This window comes from Ostreococcus lucimarinus, chromosome 13 (genome assembly GCF_000092065.1).
Source record: "Ostreococcus lucimarinus CCE9901 chromosome 13, complete sequence".
NCBI lineage: Eukaryota > Viridiplantae > Chlorophyta > Mamiellophyceae > Mamiellales > Bathycoccaceae > Ostreococcus > Ostreococcus sp. 'lucimarinus'.
In genome coordinates, this window is record NC_009367.1 from 137,201 (window position 1) to 157,499 (window position 20,299).

A 20,299-nucleotide genomic window follows, 5' to 3' on the forward strand; every position below is an offset into this window, starting at 1 on the left:
AATGTCGGAGCGACGCGCGGCGAAGCGCGCGCGCGACGACGCGTCGACGGCCGACGACGACGACGACGGCGCGTGTGGACTGTGCGCGCGCGCGCTCGCGACGGCGCGCGGCGACGGCGCCGACGACGGCGCGCGCGCGACGCTGCCGGGAACGCCGGTGCGCGCGAAAGCGCGACGGCGGTTTCGGTCGACGACGACGCCGGAGGCGGGACGAATCTGCGGCGCGTGCTACCAGCGAGAGTACCGCGCGAGGTGCCGCGCGCGGGCGAGCGCGGCGCGGACGTGCGCGCGGTGCGGGGAGGGAAACGCGTCGGGACGGTGGGCGAGGAGTCACGCGCCGCCGACGAAGGGAGAGACGGTGTGCCCGAAATGCTACGAGAGCGAACGCCGGGCGCGAACGGTGGCGACGGGAGGGCGAGGGGACGGTGAGCGGTGCGCGCGGTGCGAGAAGATCGGGCCGGGGAGCGAGAAGACGTACTGGTACAGGGCGGAGTTCGGCGAGCGGCGGGGAAAGCGCGTGTGCCAGGCGTGCCACAAGTTGGATTATCGCGAGAGGCTGAACGCGGATCCGAGCGTGTTTTGCCGTGGGTGCGAGAAGACGGCGCTGGTGACGAATTATTGGCGGAGAATCGTCGGCGAGAACGGCGCGACGGCGGGGCACTGGTGCGACGCGTGTTACAAGAAGGACCGTCTGCGACGCATGAACGCGGATCCGAGCGTGACGTGCGCGACGTGCGAGGCGACGACGAGCGGTGGACCGGAGTGGCGGCGCAAGGGTGACGGGTACGTCTGTCGCACGTGCGTGAGCAAGGAGCGCACGCGCGCGAACCGCCGCGCTCGCGGAGAAGCGAACCGAGACGGAAATCGAGAAGGAGACGCCGCGTAGAGACGACGCGCACGAATGGACGAATGGAAAGATGCACGAGCGATACGAATCGCGCGTCGTAGAACACACCGCCGCTCTTCGCGAGCAGAAAGCCCTCGCGAAGTTCCTAGCGCTTTTTAGTCACGTAGCCGTCAACTTTCGAGCGACGACGACTCAACCTCACAGCGCGACGCCGGTCGCGTCATGCCACCGCGCGCGCGCGCGATCCCTCACCCTAAAACCGAATCCGATCCGTTTGATCTCGCCGACGTCGCGAGCGCGCTCCAGGTGCGCGCGCGAGCGCTCGTTTTCTCAAGCTCAACTGTCCGCGCAACGACCCGACTCGACGACTGACGACGAAACGACGGCGACTCGCGCGCAGGATGACGCGCGCGCGCACGTCGGTGAGTTCGTGGTGAACGAGTTCAAGCGGCACGAAGCGTACGTGCGCGTGGAAGGGCTGCCGCTGGACGTCAAGTGCGAGGGCTGGGAGCGTCAGGGCAGAAGCGTGCACGGCGACCGCGTGCGAGTGGTAATCGACGCGTGCGATCGCTGGGAGCGCGTCGTGGGGACTAAAGGCGAGATTTCAGACGAAGAGAGAGCGTTCGTAAGCGTAGAGGCGCTCGCATCGGTGTGTCGACGAGGGTGGCGACCGACGGGACGCGTCGTCCCGGATGCGCCGGTGACGCCGGCGACGCGGCGCTCGAGGATGGTCGGGAGGGTAGAAGTCCAAGACGGCGGCGCGTCGCTCACATTCGTGCCCTTGGATCCAAAGTTGCCGAAGGGCCGCGTTTCTGAGTTTAGCGTGCCGAAGTCGTTACAGAAGACGCTGGCGTCGGGGGCGGAGGATGTCGAGGACGTCTTCGTGGCGGTGCGACTTAGAAAGTGGAGCAAAGGGATGTCGATGCCGATGATGGACATCATCGAGGTCGTGGGAAAAGGAAGTATGGGTGATGATTTAGATTTCATGACGAAAGTCATCGTCGCCGAGCACGGCATAGAGAGCGGAGATTTTAGCGCGGATGCGACGGCGTGTTTACCAAAGGTCAAAGTCGGCGATCACTGGAAAATTCCACCCGAGGAGATGAAACGGCGGGTGAATTTTAGGGAAAAGCTCGTTTTTAGCATAGACCCACCGACGGCGCGAGATTTGGACGATGCGCTGAGCGTCCAAGTTTTGCCCGATGGTTGTCTAAACGTCGGCGTGCACATCGCCGACGTGTCACACTTCGTCAAGCCTGACACGCCGCTCGACGCCGAGGCGAGAGAACGAGGCACCACGACGTATCTCGTGCACACCATTTTTCCAATGTTGCCTAGACTTTTGTGCGAAAATCTGTGCTCACTCAATCCTGGCGTTGAAAGATTAACGTTTTCGGTGGAATGGAAGATGACGCGTGGTGGCGTTGTGAAGAATGTCTCGTTCAAGCGTGGCGTGATAAAGAGCGCTGCGAAGCTGTCATACATTCACGTTCAAAATGTGATCGATGCTGGGTCGGACGTGAACAAAGCGAAAGAGGCACTAGATGATGTGAAGTTTTCAGGCGCGTACACCGCTGAAGACGTCATCGAGAGCATTTCAATCTTGAACGCAGCTGCGAAAGCGATGCGCAAGAAGAGATTTGAAGCCGGCGCTGTTCGATTGGATCAACCAAAGGTTGGTTTTGAGCTTAACGATGACTACGAGCCCGTGGGAGCTGCACCTTACGTCATTCGCGACAGCAATCGTCTTGTCGAGGAGTACATGCTACTCGCCAATATGTACGTCGCCGAGTTCATAGCCGAGATTTTCCCATCGCACGCCATGCTTCGATGCCATCCGCCGCCGAACGAACGGAAGCTCATGGAGCTATCCACGTTCGCCAGCGAGCACGATATCGATATCGACATATCATCTTCGAAACGTCTTCACGACAGTTTGCGAGCAATAGCGCGCGACTCGCAAGATTTGTTTGACATCGTGCAGCTGCTCGCTACAAAGCCCATGCAACTGGCGAAATACTTTTGTACGGGGAGCGTGGACGAAGAGCAATGGCGGCATTACGCTCTCGCCGTTCCTTATTACACGCACTTTACGTCGCCTATTCGTCGATATCCGGATATCATTGTGCATCGTCTACTCGCAGCGGCGCTCGAGCACGCTGAGAGACAAGGGAAATCCAGTGAGCGAGACGTCGTAGAGAAACACAGTCTCATGACGCCGGAAATCTGTAGCGACGTCGCTGATCACTGCAACGAGCGGAAACTCGCGGCGAAGTACGCCCAAGAGCGGAGTCAGCACTTGTTTCTCTGCAAATATCTGCAGAAAAATCCGGTCATCGCGCGTGCGATTGTAAGGCAACTCGGGCAGCAATACGTCGTCGCCTATCTCCCGGCGTTTGGATTCGAAATCAAAATTTACCTCGAAAAGCAGCGTCACGTGAAAGTCACACAAAAGGGATTTTCAAAGGGTCAATCATTGACGAAAGAATTAGACGTGACGTTAGACGTCCGTAAAGAGTGCGAAGAGGCCGCGAAAATCGCCGCTGCGGGTGCCGCCGCACTCGAGATTTTAGATCGATCGACGTACAAGAGCACGCTCAAGCACGCCAGAGGTTTGCGCGGGCGATGCCTCAATACTACGGAAGAGCAAGAGACGTTCATAGATGATGCGGTCATGGACGACGCGCTGGTTTTACCTACTTCGATCAAGGCGCTGGATAAGATGCCTGTGATTTTATGCGTGCACAAAGAGTCGACAATTAAGTTTGAGATTTACGGCCACGTCCTCTTCTCAAATCCATTTTACACAGCTTTCGCTTAGCCTCGAGTTGCAATTCATGATTAGTTTGTTTCGTTGCCTCGAGTTGCAATTCATGTTTCGTTGCATGTGATGCTGATGTTATTACATAATAGCTCGCGAGTAAAAGACATGGAATCGCGAGAAGACATGTATTTGAACACAGATACCTCTCCACTCGAGGCACCGTCGCTCTAAACCTCCCAGTCGTGACCACGTGACGGCGAAGCGGTAACGCGTAGTTAAACGCAGTATGCACGCTTTCAAGGCGCCATGTCGTGACAATGGTGCACGAGTACAGAGAGCAAAAGTGCGCAGGACAACACAGCGATTGCTTGTACTCGTGACTGGGTAGCGGCGGCTCCAAAAGGAATCCATCAAAATCTTCGTCTTATTGAACTTTGCCGTTGCGGCAAAGCTTTTCCAAACTCACATCTCCTCGTCCGTGGCTTCTTCAGAGTTCGACCCGGCGTCCGAGTTATCGGACAAGGGGAACTCCATGACACAAGATGGAGTCTGAGGGCGCATAGTGGCCTCCTTGGCGTCTGTAAACGAGAAGGCGTGCGCGGTCGACATAGACGCACCGCACAAGTTCGGAACGCTGATGGTGGATCGCAGACGATCGTTGCGTTCATACGTGTAATACGCAACGACACCTTCCACGTCAAACTCTTGGCGAGTAGCTTGCGCGCGAGAGTATCCCGGCACAAATGCACCGTTGGCGAGCACTTCAGTGGCGACCTCAGCGGCGTTCAAACCGTCGATGGAGATGGCGAACACCATCTTCCCGGGCTTGAACACGGAGGCGACCTTACGAACGTACGCGAAGGCATCGAGGTCTTGCACTTCCACGTTGGACAGCTCGCACGAGGCGTACGAGAATCCATCTTCGGGAGTGATGTGAATAGTGCTGAACTGGCCATCTAAAGAGCCTTTCTCGTGCAAGCCATTCATCGAATACCCGCACGGTTCGAAGACGTAGTCGTCGATGTCAAATTCCTCAAAAATCGATCGAATACCGCTGTCTGTGGTGGTTTGGGCCGAGCTCACAAAGGTTTCTTCTTTGCGATAGAAGTGTTCTTCGCAATGCGCGCGATTGAGATGCGTCATGCACACTTCGAGAGAAGCCTTCGGTCTGGCGTCTTGCAACGGGCACGCGTCGCCAGAGACATACACGTGCCATTGCACACCCTTGAGTTTACTCCCCAAGATGTAAGACGACCCACCAGCCGCCGACAAGTTACCGAAGTGTTTCTCCAAAAACGCAGTCTCGTCATCGAACGAGGCGTGCAATTCGGGTTGCAAGTCAGGCTTGTCAAACGACGAGCGCGTAAACTTGACGCGTCGCGGTTCCATGCCAACCTCGGCGGCGTACTTCAAGATGTTCGGCACACCCGCGAGAAGATGCGTGGTGCCACACGTCTTCAACACCAACTTGGTGGGAAAGACGAAGAGCGATGACTCCGACAAGACGTAGGCGTCAAATTTGTCATTCGAGCGAACGCTGACGATTTCACACCGCGCCGCCGTCATGCACTCATCGAGCTGCGCCCGCGCAATCTCCCTCAAGCCGCGCGGGTTCCTCTCGTTGAAGTGAAAGTCAATTTCAATGCGCTTCTCCGCGCCCTCAAAGTGCGGCGACGGGTAAATCCCGTCCACCGTCGTCACGGAAGCCGTCGCAGCAACCATGATACTATACCTCGTCGATACGAAATCTACGTATCCACGTTTCCCAACGTCAAATCAATTCTTCTAGTTGCGTTTTCCTCACGAGCACGCTACTCTTTAATCGATTTCACCGTGTCAGGAAGGTGATCTCGTCAAGTCCTGATACGCGCTGCTCGCGTACTTTTCGCACCCCCACGGTCGCAAATCGGCGATGAAGCTCGATTCCGTTACCTTGTTCTGTTCCTCTTCGTCCCGTATATTATCGCTACTACCGTCCTCGGAGTCCATCATCTTCGTCGTCGATTCGCGGCCTTCGCCTTTTTTCGTGTTTTCGAGCTTCTCGCCCTTTTATTCCCTCACCCGAGAGAGCGTACGAGTTTGACTCCTTCGCCGCGCCTAAACTTTACTGTTGACCGTCCCTCGTTCACGCCGATCGACCTCTCGCCGTTCGACGCGCGCGCGTTATCCGTCGCGACGCTCGCGGCCGACAATAATCAAACTTTATCACCGAACGCGCGCGTGCTCGCCCGTCCTTCGTCCCGCGCGCTGACCGCAACGCGTTTTACGATCGATTAATCTTTCGATCGGCGCCGCGATGAAAACGCGTGCGCGAGCTTTTATTCGCCTCGTGCGTCGCGCGCGAGGTGCGTCGCGCTGGAACGAGCGTGCGTTCGGGCGCGAGGATTTTGTTTCGCGACGTGCGTCGGCCGTGCGGGTGCGCGGGCGCGTGTGCGTCGAGTGGTGGCGCGCGATGCGACGCGGCGGCGACGCGACGTCGACGCGGTTCGGCGATCGGGTATCCGATTAGGGCTTTCGAGACCACAGGCGAGGCAGAGGCGACGGCGAAGGAGAGATCGAGGGCGCGACGCGCGCGCGATGACGGGTGAAAAGAGAACGTAAGTGATGTCGTGGTATTAAGAATGAGATCTAAGCGTGGATGAGGCGTGAAAACGAATCGTGCGAACGAACGAACGAACGAACGAAGGCGCGCGACGTCGCGCCGAGTGGACGACGAGCCGGCGACGAGCGATTTCGTCGCTTAGATGGCCTTGTACTCAACCTTGGTGATCTTACCCAACATGACGGCGGTGTTACCGTCCAAGAAAGCGATGCGGGAAAGACCTTCGCACTTCTTGAAGGAGTCGACGACGAGCGGGTGGACCGGCTCGAAGACGCACTCGGCGACTTCGTTGGACTTCAACGACATCGGGGACTCGAGCTTCTTACCGCCGGTTTCCTTGCCAACCTTGAAGTTGAGCGCGGTCAACTTGCACGCGGAGCGGCCGCATCGGACGAAACCGATGGGGCTGTAGCCCGCCTTGAGTTCACCCGGAATGTCCAAGGTTTGGATTTGCGCGGTGAACTCCTTGCACGGGGCGAGGGAGGTGTCCTTCTTGTAGATCATCACGTCACCGGTGCGCGGCATGTTGAGCTTGTCGAGACCCTTGATGTTCATACCGACGTTGTCACCCGGCGCGGCGGCTTCGACGCGCTTGTGGTGCATTTCGACGGTGAACACCTTACCACCGCACGGGTTGGAGGAGGTGTGGGTCGGGAGGAAGACGACGTCTTCACCCGGCTTGACGAGACCTTGCTCGACGCGACCGGCGAGGACATCACCGACACCCTTGATCTTGTAGACACCGGAAATCGGAAGGCGCATGGCGGCTTCCGTGTTGCGGTCCGGCTTGTCGACCATGTCGTTGAGGACGTTGAGGAGGCAGTCGATGTGGAACTTCTTGCCGCCGCCCATGTAGTCTTCGACGTCGACGCCGTTCCACCACGGCATCTTCGCGGACTTGGACAACAAGTTGTCGCCGTTCCAGCCAGAGATCGGGAGGACCGGGACGCTCTTCTCGACGTAATCCTTCTTCCAGCCGACCTTGATCAACATGTTCTTCATTTCGTTGCGAATTTCTTCGTAACGCTCTTGCTTGTAGCCAGCCATGTCGCAATCCATCTTGTTGATGCCGCAAATGAGCTGCTTGACGCCGAGCAAGTTGAGAAGACGCGCGTGCTGGCGCGTTTGGCCTTGGACTTCACCAGCCTTGTGGTTACCCTTTTGGATGGCGACCGTGAAGTTACCGTCCGCCGGCACCATGAGAAGCGCCACATCGGCTTGCGCCGCGCCGGAAATCATGTTCTTGATGAAATCGCGGTGACCCGGGGCGTCGATGATGGTGTAGTGCCACTTGTCCGTGAAGAATTCCTTGGTCGTGCAAGAAATCGTCACACCACGCTCACGCTCTTCCTTTTGGCGATCCATGTAGAACGCGAACGCGAAAGAAGACTTACCGAGCGCATCGGCTTCGGCGCGAAGCTTTTCGAGTTCGCGCTCCGGGATACCCCCGAGCTCGAATAACAAGCGACCGGTCGTCGTCGACTTACCGGAATCGACGTGACCGCAGATCACGATGGAAAGATGTTCCTTGCCTTCAGACATTTCTATCGTTCGTTCGTTCGCGCGCGCGTTTCAACGTCAGTCTCCGCGTCTCGGTCGTCGTCGCGTCCCGGCGGTGTTATCCACAAACCCGAAAGATGGTCTCCGGGACGGCGCGGTCAAACGACCGTCCCGTTGACGCGTCGCGCGCGTCTCCGTCCCTCCCGCGCGCGACGGCGCCGCGATGTATTCTTCGCCGTCGTTTGCGCGTCACCGCGTCGTCGTCGCGCGCGCGCGCGCGACGACGACGCGCGAATGCGTCGAGGCGGCGCGAACCCGCGCGGCGCGGCGGCGCGCATCGCGCGGGCTCGACGCGCGCGCGCGCGACGCGACCACGGCGGGGGGGCGCGGATGGGCGGGAGATATTTTAAGCGATCGTTTCGACGCGCGAGGCGTACCGATGGAGTCGTGTGTGTGCGCGAGAGTGACGATAACGTCGACGACCAGAGGCGGATTACTCGCGCCGTGGCGAAAATGGCTTTACACTGAAATAGCATACAACAGCTGCGCGGAGAGGGCGCGACGGACCGCGGACCAGGGAGGGCGCGACGCGAGTCGGAATCGGTCGATCGGGATCACCGCGATCGCCATCACTTTTCGACGTATCCAAAGTACGCGTACGCCGCGGTGAAGACGGCCCAGACCGGGGCGTCCCAGGCGCCGACGCCGAATGCAGTCGCGACCAAGTACAGCATCGGGAAGACGTTCAACGCGCAAAATTTCTTCACCTGCGAGGCGCCGCCGCGAACGGCGGTGATCTTACCGGCGAACCAACCGAGCTGAGCGGTGATGATCCAAGCCTTGAAGATGGGCCAATTCGATGCGGTCATGCCGGCGTTGACGAGCGTCGGCATGATTTTCGCGAAGAGCTCGTAATTCGTCGCCGCGACGATGGTGTACGCGAGCACGGTGAACGCGCTCAGCGCCAAGAACTGCACGCTCAGCGCGGCATCTTTGAGTTTCGTGATGTACATCACCGTCGGTCGGCGCGAGACGGCGTGGGCGATGACGGACCGTCGCGGCGCCGGCGCTGACGAGGACGCCGCGAGCGCGATCGTGGCGCGCGCGCCCTTGACGGCGCGCGGTTCGCGCGTGACGCGCACCAGACGCGCTCGAGACTTTGACTCGATGCTCGCGAGCGAGCGCGATAAGGCAGGGCGCGCGTGCGTGTTGATCGTACCGGCGAGCATGACGAATTAGAGGATTGCGGCGGGGAGCCACAAAGTGAGGCGAAAGCGTAGAAGTGCGAGCGCACGTACCGCGATTATGAAACTAAATTTTATAATGAAACATTGACAATTGTTGATTGTTTGTACAAATGAATGTCGTCTTCGCGAGGACGAGGACGAATGCGGACAAAAGAATAGAATAGAAGACCGTCGCGAGGCCGCACCGAGCGTTGACGCGAAAAATACAAAAAGACGCACGCCTCGCGCCGATGAGTGACTGCGTCTCAGGCGCTCTGTGGGACGGCAGATTTGAGCCACTCGCGCATCGCGCGCTCGTTCCCCGCCGCGATGGATTCGGACGTCAACTTGGCGACGTTGTGCCACTCGAAATCCTCCTCCGCGTACGCGCGACGAACCGCCATGATCCGCTCCGCCAGCGTCGGATTCACTCGCGTCAGCGCGATCAACCACTGTTCGCCGTCGCGCACGGGATTCGCCTCGAGATAGTCGAGCAAAAACTCGTGCGACGTCGTCACTCGTCTCGCTTCTCCTTCGCCGTCCTCGCCGGCGTCCTCGCCCGCGACCGACCGACGCGGCGCCACGTTTTCGAGCTGCGAGATCACGATCCACGCCGACACGTACGTCAACATCGCGTTCATGAGCTCGCTCGCTCTGCGCTCGGGCGACACGCCTCCGAACGCGCCCGCGGGGACGAACATCTTTTCGTCATCCCCGAGCGAACGGCGGCGCGCGAACCGACGCGAGCGACGCGAGGGACGCGAGATGCCGACGCGCGCGGGCGCGGGCGAAGCGACCGTCACCGCGGTGAACGTCGTCATCGGCGGCGCGCGCGGTCGAGGGCGGCGCGCGGTCGAGGGCGGCGGGCTGTGGGACGCGCCGCACTCCCGGGTTGTACCGTTGTACCCTAACTAACTTTTCCAGACGCAGGCGAGGCGCGCGCGAACGGGACGAAGGCTCGTCGACTGATATGATACGACATGAATCTCTAGGACGGTGGCGCGCGACGGCGCCAGCGAATTAAGACGGAGTCGAACATGGGCCAGTTGGCGCACGGAAGCGTCTCGTCGCGGTCGAAGGCGGCTTCGAGCTCGCGTTGGAATTCTCGGGAAAAACTCATGCCCGTGGCGGTGGTTCCGGGGGCGTAATCGCCAAATGTGTGATCTCGCCATTCGCCAATCGTGATGATGGTGTCGCCGGTGTAGTTGTCGAGCGTGGCGGTGGCGTAGTCGCCTTCGCCCGCGATGTCGATCCAGGAGAGCAGGAGCGCTCTGTCGGCGTGCTTGGCCGCACTTTCGGGACCGCCTTTACGTATTCCGTCGAACCAATTCACTTCGGTGAGCTTCGAGGCGCCAATTTTCGCAGCGCCGCCGTCTTGGTACTCTTCGTCGAACGTCGGCGTGTCGTACGCGATGATATCGACGCCTCGCTCGGCAAGCCGACGAGCCCACAATCCGCCGCCGGCGCCAACTTCGACGAGCGGCGCGCACTCGGCCAAGAAATCGAGCGCGATCGACGTGGGGACGCTGCAAGCGTGGCGACGCTTGAGCGCCGCGGCCTCGGCGCCAATGGAGTTAAGATCGGTGATATCTAAGATACCGCACGTCGCCCACTGCGAGAGCAACCACGCGCCCCACTGCTTAACCTTGCACGTGTACACACCCGGAAGGAGCATCTCGCCCTCTTTACCGTTGTGCGGGTGCTCCTCTCCGGCGCTGCCATCTATCTCCAAGTCTGCCATGCGTTCAAGGTCGGCATACGCGGATGCATCGCACGTGGGTATGGTGTCAAACGGCCACGTCTGCGCGTTCGTCGCCGCGCGATTCGCGACGTCATCTTCGGTGTGACCCATCAACCACAGGTACGCCAAGTTGATCGTCTGTATGTGCGCCGCGACAGGCAGCGCGTCCTCGATCTGTCGAGCATAACGAGCAACTGTTGGGAGCATGGCTTCCACTTTAGGCCGGCGCTTTCGGAGCTCATGTAACCAACGACAGCCATGACTTTTGCACGTGACGCACTTTGGATCTTCGCACAAGCCCTCTTTCCGCGTCACCGCGGTGCGCGTCACATCGCGAACAACGGCGTCTAATCTCACCGATGACTCCGCAAATGCTTTTGTCGCGATTCTCCGTTCACCAGAACGCACGAGAAGAGCTAAACGTCGCTTGTAAGGCACGTCCGCGAACGGTTTTGCCAATTCGGTGGCGTCGCTCTCGGCGTCGCCGACGGTGAAGCCTTCGCACACGTCTTGGAAGATCAGCTTGAGCGACGCCAACGCGGCCATTTCGTTCGCCTTGGATATGTACGTGTTGCCGGTTTTGTCGTTTGCACTAGCCATGATCGCCTTGCGCACCTCTGGATCCGCTAACTCCTCGTCGCCGAGCTGCTGCACGCGCGCCATCATGCGCAGCGGCGGCGGCAACGGCTCGCGCTCGGGCACGGTGTGCTTGACGATGAACTCCGCGGTCGATTCTTCTACTTCTAATTCTTCCGCACTGGGCGTATACAGTTGCTGGTACAGCATGGGCAAATACGGTTCGGCGTAATCGCCGCTCTCGCGCCACCGAGCGTCGATGTCTTGCAGATACGCCACCGCGCTCGCTCGAAGCGCGGTCTCCAACACCGTCTTTCTGAGCTTATCGACCGTAATCGTGAGGGTCACGTCTAACTCCTCGTAAGGGTTGTCATCGATGCAAAACCCATACCACGTCAAAAGCTTTGAATTCGCCGCCTCACCACTGCCGTAGGAAATAAACGCTTGCTCGCCCGCCTTGTAGTCGTCCGCGGCGTACACCGTGACGCAGTTCTTCTCCGCGTTAAGCTTGTGCGTCTTCCCCAACGGCGCCTTCGCGCTGTGATTAAAAATATCAAACGTCGGCACCATCGCCCGAGTCCGCTTCCCGTCCGGCATCAACAAATCGCACTGCCTCGACCATAAATTCGACCTCGCCCACGCGTATCGCTCGTAATCGACCTCGTGTTCGCGCATCCACCCCCCCTCCCCGATCGCCTCCATTTTTTTCGTCAGCGTCTCGTAATCATTTTTCGTCTCCTCCCTCAGATTCATCGTCTCCCTCAGGCACGTCGTTCCCGTCAGCTCTCGCAGCTCTTCCTCGCTCCAGAAGAACGCCGTGTCGAAGCTTCGCGGCAGCGTCGCCACGTGCGCCGCGCGCGTCGCCTTTTCACCCCTGAACCGCTCCGCGCACACGTGCAGCGCGACGACATCGTCGTGTCGCGCGCAGCACGACGCGACGCGCTTCACCGCGTCGTCCTCCAGCGCCGCCGCGAGCGTGAACCCGCGCTCGAGCGGAATCTCCAGCAGCACCTCCCCTCGCGCGCAATCGCGCAGCGCGCGCTGCCCGCGCCCGGTGTCCGCGAAATCGTGCGCCTCGACGCGTCGCGCGAGCGTCGCGTCGTCGCGCGCCATGTCGCGCGTCGCGAATCCGCGTCGACGCGCCGTCGCGGAGTGACGCGCGAGAGACGACGGCACTGCATGGCGCCGCCGCGCGTCGCGCGCGTCGACGTCGCGCGAACGAGCGTCGCGCCGCGACGCGCGCGACCGTCGCGCGCGTCGACGATGCGCGCGACCGCGCGCGCGACGGCGACGGCGCTGGCGCACGCGGACGCGGACGCGGGCGGGACGTACGCGTTCGAGCGCGAGACGACGGTGACGCGCGTCGCGACGCGCGACGACGGCGGACACGAGATGACGCTGGCGTCCACGATCGCGCACCCGGCCGGAGGCGGGCAACCGAGCGACTCGGGACGGGTCGTCGGCGCGAACGGGCGAGCGTGGGCGTTCGACGCGGCGACGCGGCGGCGCGAGACGGGCGAGGTGGCGCACGCGGGAAGGACGAAGCCGCCGTTCGAGGTCGGCGATGCGTGCCGAGTGACGATCGACGGCGCGAAGCGCGTGCTGCACGCGAGGATACACTCCGCGGGACACGCGCTGGACGTGGCGATGATTCGCGCGGGGTTGCCGCCGACGACGCTGACGCCGACGAAGGGGGTCCACGAACCGGCGCTGGCGTACGTGGAGTATAAAGGGAAAGTCGACCCGGAGCACGAGTTGGCGGACGCGAACGCGCTGATGGCGCGATTGAACGCGGAGATGGCGAAGTTGATCGCGGAAGACGGGGCGTCGGCGGCGGCGGAGATGACGTACGACGAGGCGAAGGCGGCGTGCGGGGGAGAGCTGCCGGCGTTCATCGCGCCGGATATGACGCCGAGGATCGTGACGATCGTGCCGGATACTCCAGGGTGTCCTTGTGGGGGGACGCACGTCGCGAGGATGTCGGAGATTCAGGATTTTAAGATGACGGGCGTGCGCGTGAAGAAAGGAGTCACGAGGCTTTCGTACGCTATTCCTGGAATGGCGACGTGGTGACGTCGCGCGAGGGAAGAAGGAATTGTAATTTCAAAAGAAAGAATTGTCGTTTACTCACTCTGTGGATTCGAACATCGCGCGCAGGGTGTTCTTGGCCGCCAGGCGCTTCTCTTCTTCGGATACGAGTTCGCCGAAGTAATCCAAGCGCTCCGCGTGCGAGTCCATCTGGACCAGATATTGGAACGGGTAGATGGCTGAGTTCAACAGCTCGACGCGTTCTTCGCCGTATTGTTCGTTCATGCGCTGAATCTCAGCTCTGATATCGTCCGGAATGCTCTCGAAAGATAATTGCAGTTGGCGGCCGTCGGATAAGTCGACGCCCGAGTCTTCGAGAAACTTGCGCAACATTTTCTGAATCCCCGCTTGCAATTCGTTCTCGCGATGCGTCACGCGGCTTTGCAGCAAGCTTTGCCACAGGTTGACCAAGCGCCAGAATCCCATCTTTCCGCGCTTGGCGCTGATGGGCGCCGCGAGCTCGACGTCTTTGGTGAATCGAATAGGCTCGTCCACTTTTTCTTGCATGTCGATGAGCGCGCGGAATCGCTCCTCGAGCGCCGTCTCCTTGTTCGTGAAATCGTCGTCCAAGTCGCAATCTTCGAACTTTTCCGTGACAACCTTCAAGAACGAGCTGCGATCGCCCCACACGCGATCGTTCAGCGACCGCACCACTCGCACGCGCTCGATGACGGTGTGCGAGCACACGAATTTCACCTGGTCGTTGGTCTGCTCGCTCACCTCCTTCAAATCGTCCAGGTAAAACACCGCCGCGACGGACGCGAACTTCCCCGGCTCGTTCGGCGCGCACATCGGCACCACGAATCTCCGCGAGCCGTTGAACAGAATCTCGTTGTACATGCTTCGATACCTCGGTTCAAAGATATTCAGCACGTGTTCCGTGTCCGGCAGATACACGTGACTCCCGAGCGGAAACATCGGCATCACCAGCTCTCCCTCCGCGAGCGTCGGCGATTCCTCCGTCTCCCTTCGCACGTCCATCACCGGCATCCACCGCACCTTTCCCGCCCAATCCCTCGGCGCGCTCTCGTCGAACGACCCCGACGCGTCGTCCGCCTCCTCGTCGTCCTCGTCCTCGTCGTCGCCCCTCGCGCCGCGCGCGAACCCTCGCGCGTCGTTCCATCGCCGCGCGTCCCGCCCGCGACGCTCGCGACGTCGACCCGGTCCCGCGCGTCGCGCGTCTCGTCCGCGCGGCGCGCAGAGCGTCGTCGCGCGCGCGCCGTTCGCGCGCGCGCTCGACGCGAATCGCGATGACGTCGTCGGCGCGTGCGTCGCGCACCATCGCGCCGTGTGCAGCGCGCGCGCGGCGAGCATGTCGCGGGCGCGGCGTCCGGAGCGCTCGCGCGCTCGCTCGCGTCCGGAGCGCTCGCTCGCGTCGCGCGCGTCGCGTCGCGCTCTGCCGGCGCCGGTCAGTCGTCGTCGTCGTCGTCGATCGGCATCGCGCGACGCCGCGCGCGATGGATCTCCGACGCGACGCCCGCGCGGACGGCGCGTTCGCGCGCGAGTTCGCGCGTCGCGCCGTCGGCGCGACGGACGACGCGCGCGCGATGGCGTCGAGCGCGGCCGCGCACGCGTTCGTTCGCGATCGAATCGCCGCGCGATTGCGCGCGCGCGACGACGCGACGACGACGACGACGACGACGACGACGACGACGACGACGACGACGTACGAGCGCGACCCGGTGCGGGCGATCATGCGCGACGCGGGCGCGGAGGATTCGGATTCGGATTCGGATTCGGCGCGCTCGAGCGACGACGGCGGACGCGAACGACGCGAGGCGACGGCGACGACGCGCGGCGAGCGGGGCGTCGTCGAGCGGTGGATGGCGAAGAAACGGGACGTGCACGAGAGACACAGCGGACGAGGGACGATACAGGTGTCGATGGCGTTTGAGATCATATCGACGAAGGCGAAGGGGAGCGCGGGCGTGGAGGCGCGATTGGCGGAGTTGGAGAACACGGCGACGGGCGCGAACGCGCAGACGCACAGGATATCGCAGCAAGAGTACGTGACGCGGTTGCACAGGCTGAACGAGGACATCGCGAACGCGTGGTTGGCGGAGGATCGGGTGAACGCGCTGAAATTGTGCGTCAAGGTGGCGAAACTGTTGGGCGACACAAAGGTCGGGAAGTTTTATCCAGTGCTGTTCGTGCTGGTGACGGAGGTGATCGAGACCGTGGGTCGGTTGGTGTACGATCGGATATTGCGGAAATCCGAGGAGTCGACGTCGGAGGGGGGGACGAAGGCGTTGCCGGAGGACTTTAAGGCGTCGCGCGTGAGAACGGTGGCGAAGAATACGTGCAGAAATTGGTTTTACAAAATCGCCACCATCCGGGACATCGTGCCGCGGATTTACATGGAGCTCGCGCTATTTAAGTGCTATAGATTCATTCAAGACGAGCCGCCGACGGTGCAAATACGACGACTGATGAAGATGTCTCGCGGAGTGGCGGATCCGCTCGCGGCGGCGTACGTTCGCATGTACATCGCAAAGTGCGCCCTGGCGTACGGCTGCGAGACCGAAGACAGCGCGATGACGTTGGAAATATTGAAAGAGTTCATGCCGTCCTACGTGAACGTGCTCGACGAGACCGCTGACGAGGACCCAGCGACAGCTTACATTTTCCGGCTCGGCTTGCGCCGAACCGAGTACTCGGAACTCATGGATCCCGCCATGGAGTGGCTAATCGAGTGTTGCGCGACGAACCCCAACCCGTCGCTGCTGCATAAAGTGCTGTATATGGGCGGTGAAACTCCGCCAGTGCCGTTCCTTCGCGCCGTGTTTCGCTCCTTGTCGCCGACGGTCGTTCGCGAAAACGCCCTCAAGCTCATCGCGCTCGTGGGCGCGACGTCCACGGATGAAGATTCACTCGAGCATAGGGACGCCATGGCTGATTGCTATCGAACCCTCGTCGATAAGTTTGATGTCATCGCGCCAAACGAAGGCGATCGGTTGGCGATATTAGGCGACGTTTGGCGCGTCGTGCAGAAATGGACTCACGTGGAACCGTATTTGCGCGTCGCCGAGCGGTTTTTGCTCTACGTCATCAAGTATCTCGCGCAAGGTGAACTTGAGACGTTGATGAAGGACGTTGCGAGACACGTGCACGCACACTTAGCCCAAGCTAAAGAGCGCGAGCCGACGAAATCGGCCGAATTACCCGCCGAGGCGATGCGCTGCGTTGAGCGGGCGTTACGCGTCGTCACCGATCAATTTCGCGACGTCGATTACCTCGTCTCCTTGAAGTGGTACGTGTACCTCGGCGAAATATTAGGCGGTGAAGCCAAGGTGAAATTTAGCGCCGCTCTTCTGAAGTGTGGGTCGAGCGCTGGATCCATCTCGGATCCCATGTGTTTGCACACCCTGCTAGAAGCCGCGAGAACGGTACACGACGATATCGACGGCATGAGCTCGGAAGAATCGCGCGCCGAAGCTGAAAGCTTGGTCGTGGACTTCATCAACAACGTCAGCTTTGCCGGTGACTTCGAGGCGCACTTGAACTTCCTTGTCACCGCTCGAAGCGCGTTCGCAAACTTGGACATGGCGCAAGAAATTTTAGTATACCACGCGATTTCTCTGATGACGAGTGTGTACGAGCGCGTGGGCGTCGAACACACGAACAAGACGAAAGCCTTCGTCAACGCCTGCACGGCGTACTGTCAAATCACGATACCCAGTGTGCGTGGAGTCAATGTTCGCCTACAACTGTTCATGCTCACCGCGCAAGCGGCGATCGTGCACGGATTGATTCAGCAAGTGGATGGTCTGATTCGCAGCGCGGTGACGGATGCGCAAGAGAGCGGCGGCGAAACCGCCGTGGGCGGATGGATCGATCTTCCCACCGATCGCGCCGGCGCTGAGATGCTAGATTTCGTTCGGCGATGCAGTGCTCTTCTCGTGGTACAGCCAGGGAATTTAGAAAAAGGAGCATTCTTGGTCTTCCGCGGGTTGATGAAAGTCGTGGAGGATTTCGATTGGGAGCCGTCGAGCGCCGACGAAGTTCGCGCGTACGTCTCGTTGATCCCCATGATCACTGCCATGGCGCAAGAGACGATACCCTTTAAAATCGACGGCTTACAGTCCAACGACGTGCTATTCGCCGGAGAGGAGGCGTACGTGGAAGAAGCCACCGAGCTCGCGCACGAACTCATCCAGCGAGCGACGGATTTAGCCGGCAACGAATCATCGCTCGCAGACGACGACGGCGAGGATGACCAAGCCGAGACCACGCACAAGTCTCGCGCGCGTGAATTCGCGCGCGTCAACGTCGAGCTCGCGGAGGTGATCGCGATGACGTGCAAACCTTCGCCGGAGATGCTCGCGCTCGCCGCCGGCGTCGTCGATCGAGCGCGACGCCTCTTGCCCCCAGACGTCGTCGACCCGGTCGCGGCGTACGTCCACCGACTCCTCGACGACGCGCCGATGGACGTCGACGTCGACGCGCCTCGCGCGCGCGAGTAGCCCATCGCGTGTATTTATAGTCGTATTCGCCACACGCCGCCTCGCGCGCGATGCGCGTCCTCGTCCTCGTCCTCGCCCTCGTCCTCCCGCGCGCCGCGCTCGGCCTCGAGTTCGACCCGTCGTCGTGGATGAACGCCACGCGCGATCGCGCGCTCGGCGCGCTCACGCTTCCCGGCTCGCACGACAGCGCGACGCAGTACCTGAGTCCAAAGCTCCAACCGGGACGCGCGGGACAGCTTCCGCGCTGGGTCGACGACGCCGTCCGGCTCGCCGAATCGATCGGGGTGCCCGCGGATCAACTCGTGCGTCGGTGGGCGCGCGCGCAGTCCGCGCGCGTGGGCGCGCAGTTGCGACTGGGGGCGCGGTACGTCGACTTGCGAAGCGGTTGGGACGGCGACGAGGGCGTCTGGCGTGCGCACCACGCGCTCGAGGGACAGGCGGTGGATGAAATCTTGGAGGAAGTGAAAGTGTTTCTGGTGGAACAACCTTCGGAGGTGGTGATCGTGGAGTTGAGTCACTTTTACGGCGATCCGAGCGAGAGCGCGGTGGAGCGCTTGGCGACGGCGGCGACGGAAATCTTCGGAGACATGCTCGCGCCGTATCCAGGAGACGCGCGCGCGGCGCTGTACGACGCGCAGCTCGGGAAAGATTACGTCGACGTCAATCATCGCGCGATCGTCGTGTTCGAGGACGCGAACGTCGGCAAGAGATTCAAACTGTGGCCCCGCGAGACGCTGACGAATACGTACGCCGATTCCGACGACGCCCGCGCGATGGCCGCCTTCAACCGCGACGTCGTCGCGGCCTTCAACGAGAAATCATTCCGCGATGACGCACTCTTAAAGCTCAGCTGGACGCTCACCCCACAAGCGTCGACGGTCGTTCGATCGTTGAACATCTTTGAGAAGAATCCAAAGTCGCTTCTCGAGCTCGCGTCTTCGCGCGCGAACCCGCCGTTGCGCGATTTCGCCGCCGACGCCGCGCTCCACGCGTGTTCGCTCGCCCACATCGTCGTCGTCGATGATTTCGACCATTCATCCGTCGTGGATATCGTCTTAGCCTCCAACGTCCACGGCATGTTCCCGAAAGGCGCGTGCGCGTGGTCCGCCGCCGCGCTCGCCTCCGAGCGCTGAACGCGCCGAACTTTAGATTGTCGCACCTTCCCCTAGTCACCCAAGCACGAACGATTGACGAGTTTCAACGCTCATCGATGGACGCATCGAGCGTAGCCCATCGCGATCGACATCACGCATCGACGCGCTAGGCCCGATCGAGCGCGGTTTACTTTGCGCGGCTCGCGGCTCCGCAATGATTGGTGTTGGGACGTCCCGCGTGACTTCGTGCCTCGGCGCCGCGCCGCGCCTCGCCCGGCGCCGCGCGCGCGGTGAACGACGACGACGATGACGACGATGAACGAGTCCACGCCGCTCGTCCGCGCGCGCGCGCTCGACGGCGACGCCGAAGACGCGCAGACGGCTGACCAACACGCCGTCGATCGCACCGCGCGACGCACGCGCGCGAGCGTGCGCGCGCCCATCACGCTCGCGCTGTCGTGGGTGCTCTTACTCGTCGTCGCGGCGACGTATTATCACAGCGATGGATTCGACAGCGTGAAGCGAGCGACGCGCACGGTGAAGGGGGTGCGGGTGTTCGACGACGACGGCGATCGCCTGCAGTCGGCGCGAGTGTGCGAGAGCGCGTTCGCGAACGTCGAGCGCGTCGATGACGCGCACATATCGGTGAACGTGGCGCTGGCGAGCGGATTGGAGCGAATCTACGAACGGACGCGCGAGGAGGCGACGACGTGCGAGTCGGCGGAGGCGACGCGAGACAAGGTGTTGTGCGTCAACGCGACGGAGGTTTGGCGATGCGCGGAGCGCGCGGGAGTGCTGTTGCCGAATAAATCGATAAAGGATCGGTATTTAATCGCGACGGTGATCAAACACGCGCAGGAGAGCGATGTGTCGAAGTTTGCGTTCGTGGACGGACGCGCCGAGGTGGAGGGCGCGCTCGCGCCGACGGATCAACGCGCGTTGGGAGTGTTGATCGATAGCGACAAGTGGAACGCCGTGCGATTGACGTACGACGCGACGATCGCGGTGAGCGGTGCGGACGCGGCGGAGGACGCGTGCCCGCACCAGTGTCGGTGCAAATTTTCCGAGGGCAAGCTCTGCGAGCTGCGCTCATCCGAGTGCCAACTGAACGAAGACTCTTTCTTCGTCCTTCGTCACGACGCCTACGGCGACGTTCTCAAATCCTTACCCCACGCCGTCGACGGTTCGAGCGCGCTCAAGAACGTCTTCCCTCAGTGGCTCGTCGTGCCGCCGTTCAAGTCAAAGACGACCGCCACGGGCGTCGAAGCCACCAGACCGCCGGCGCTCGGTCTCCCGCTCTCGTGCGTCGAGAAGGACGACGCCCCGACCAACGCCACGTCCCCGTGATCCACCCATCGCGTGTTGACATCGTTTTGTTTAGCTCACACCGTGTATCAT

General features: G+C 61.3%; 10 protein-coding genes across 10 annotated transcripts; 5 read left to right on the plus strand and 5 right to left on the minus strand.

Annotated features, from left to right (window-relative positions):
• Positions 1 to 1,622: 1,622 nt before the first annotated feature.
• OSTLU_582 (predicted protein) lies at positions 1,623 to 3,236 on the plus strand (the record flags this gene model as incomplete). Its single annotated transcript, XM_001420877.1, has 1 exon — positions 1,623 to 3,236. A coding segment is annotated over one exon (1,614 nt), but the record flags the coding sequence as incomplete, so codon positions are not given.
• A 3,115-nt stretch (positions 3,237 to 6,351) lies between these two features.
• EF1A1 (Eukaryotic elongation factor 1 alpha) lies at positions 6,352 to 8,169 on the minus strand (the record flags this gene model as incomplete). The annotated part of the gene is made up of 2 exons (XM_001421028.1): positions 8,151 to 8,169; positions 6,352 to 7,757 (listed from the first exon to the last, which is right to left on the minus strand). Exon 2 carries the CDS (start codon positions 7,753 to 7,755, stop codon positions 6,352 to 6,354), a length of 1,404 nt encoding a protein of 467 aa, XP_001421065.1. The 5' UTR covers positions 7,756 to 7,757; positions 8,151 to 8,169.
• Positions 8,170 to 8,342: 173 nt separating this feature from the next.
• On the minus strand, positions 8,343 to 8,726 carry OSTLU_17783 (predicted protein; the record flags this gene model as incomplete). Its single annotated transcript, XM_001421029.1, has 1 exon — positions 8,343 to 8,726. The coding sequence occupies one exon, from the start codon at positions 8,724 to 8,726 to the stop codon at positions 8,343 to 8,345; it is 384 nt and encodes a 127-aa protein (XP_001421066.1).
• Positions 8,727 to 9,205: 479 nt separating this feature from the next.
• Positions 9,206 to 9,640, minus strand: OSTLU_27062 (predicted protein; the record flags this gene model as incomplete). The annotated part of the gene is made up of 1 exon (XM_001421030.1): positions 9,206 to 9,640. One exon carries the CDS (start codon positions 9,638 to 9,640, stop codon positions 9,206 to 9,208), a length of 435 nt encoding a protein of 144 aa, XP_001421067.1.
• A 276-nt stretch (positions 9,641 to 9,916) lies between these two features.
• Positions 9,917 to 12,369, minus strand: SDG3517 (predicted protein; the record flags this gene model as incomplete). Its single annotated transcript, XM_001421031.1, has 1 exon — positions 9,917 to 12,369. One exon carries the CDS (start codon positions 12,367 to 12,369, stop codon positions 9,928 to 9,930), a length of 2,442 nt encoding a protein of 813 aa, XP_001421068.1. The 3' UTR covers positions 9,917 to 9,927.
• Positions 12,370 to 12,519: 150 nt separating this feature from the next.
• On the plus strand, positions 12,520 to 13,329 carry OSTLU_41622 (predicted protein; the record flags this gene model as incomplete). The annotated part of the gene is made up of 1 exon (XM_001420878.1): positions 12,520 to 13,329. One exon carries the CDS (start codon positions 12,520 to 12,522, stop codon positions 13,327 to 13,329), a length of 810 nt encoding a protein of 269 aa, XP_001420915.1.
• Positions 13,330 to 13,377: 48 nt separating this feature from the next.
• OSTLU_27065 (predicted protein) lies at positions 13,378 to 14,733 on the minus strand. Its single transcript, XM_001421032.1, has one exon. The coding sequence runs from the start codon at positions 14,332 to 14,334 to the stop codon at positions 13,384 to 13,386; it is 951 nt and encodes a 316-aa protein (XP_001421069.1). The 5' UTR covers positions 14,335 to 14,733; the 3' UTR covers positions 13,378 to 13,383.
• A 539-nt stretch (positions 14,734 to 15,272) lies between these two features.
• Positions 15,273 to 17,483, plus strand: OSTLU_377 (predicted protein; the record flags this gene model as incomplete). The annotated part of the gene is made up of 1 exon (XM_001420879.1): positions 15,273 to 17,483. A coding segment is annotated over one exon (2,211 nt), but the record flags the coding sequence as incomplete, so codon positions are not given.
• Positions 17,484 to 17,935: 452 nt separating this feature from the next.
• OSTLU_27067 (predicted protein) lies at positions 17,936 to 18,940 on the plus strand (the record flags this gene model as incomplete). Its single annotated transcript, XM_001420880.1, has 1 exon — positions 17,936 to 18,940. The coding sequence occupies one exon, from the start codon at positions 17,936 to 17,938 to the stop codon at positions 18,938 to 18,940; it is 1,005 nt and encodes a 334-aa protein (XP_001420917.1).
• A 276-nt stretch (positions 18,941 to 19,216) lies between these two features.
• OSTLU_27068 (predicted protein) lies at positions 19,217 to 20,248 on the plus strand (the record flags this gene model as incomplete). Its single annotated transcript, XM_001420881.1, has 1 exon — positions 19,217 to 20,248. The coding sequence occupies one exon, from the start codon at positions 19,217 to 19,219 to the stop codon at positions 20,246 to 20,248; it is 1,032 nt and encodes a 343-aa protein (XP_001420918.1).
• Positions 20,249 to 20,299: the final 51 nt, after the last annotated feature.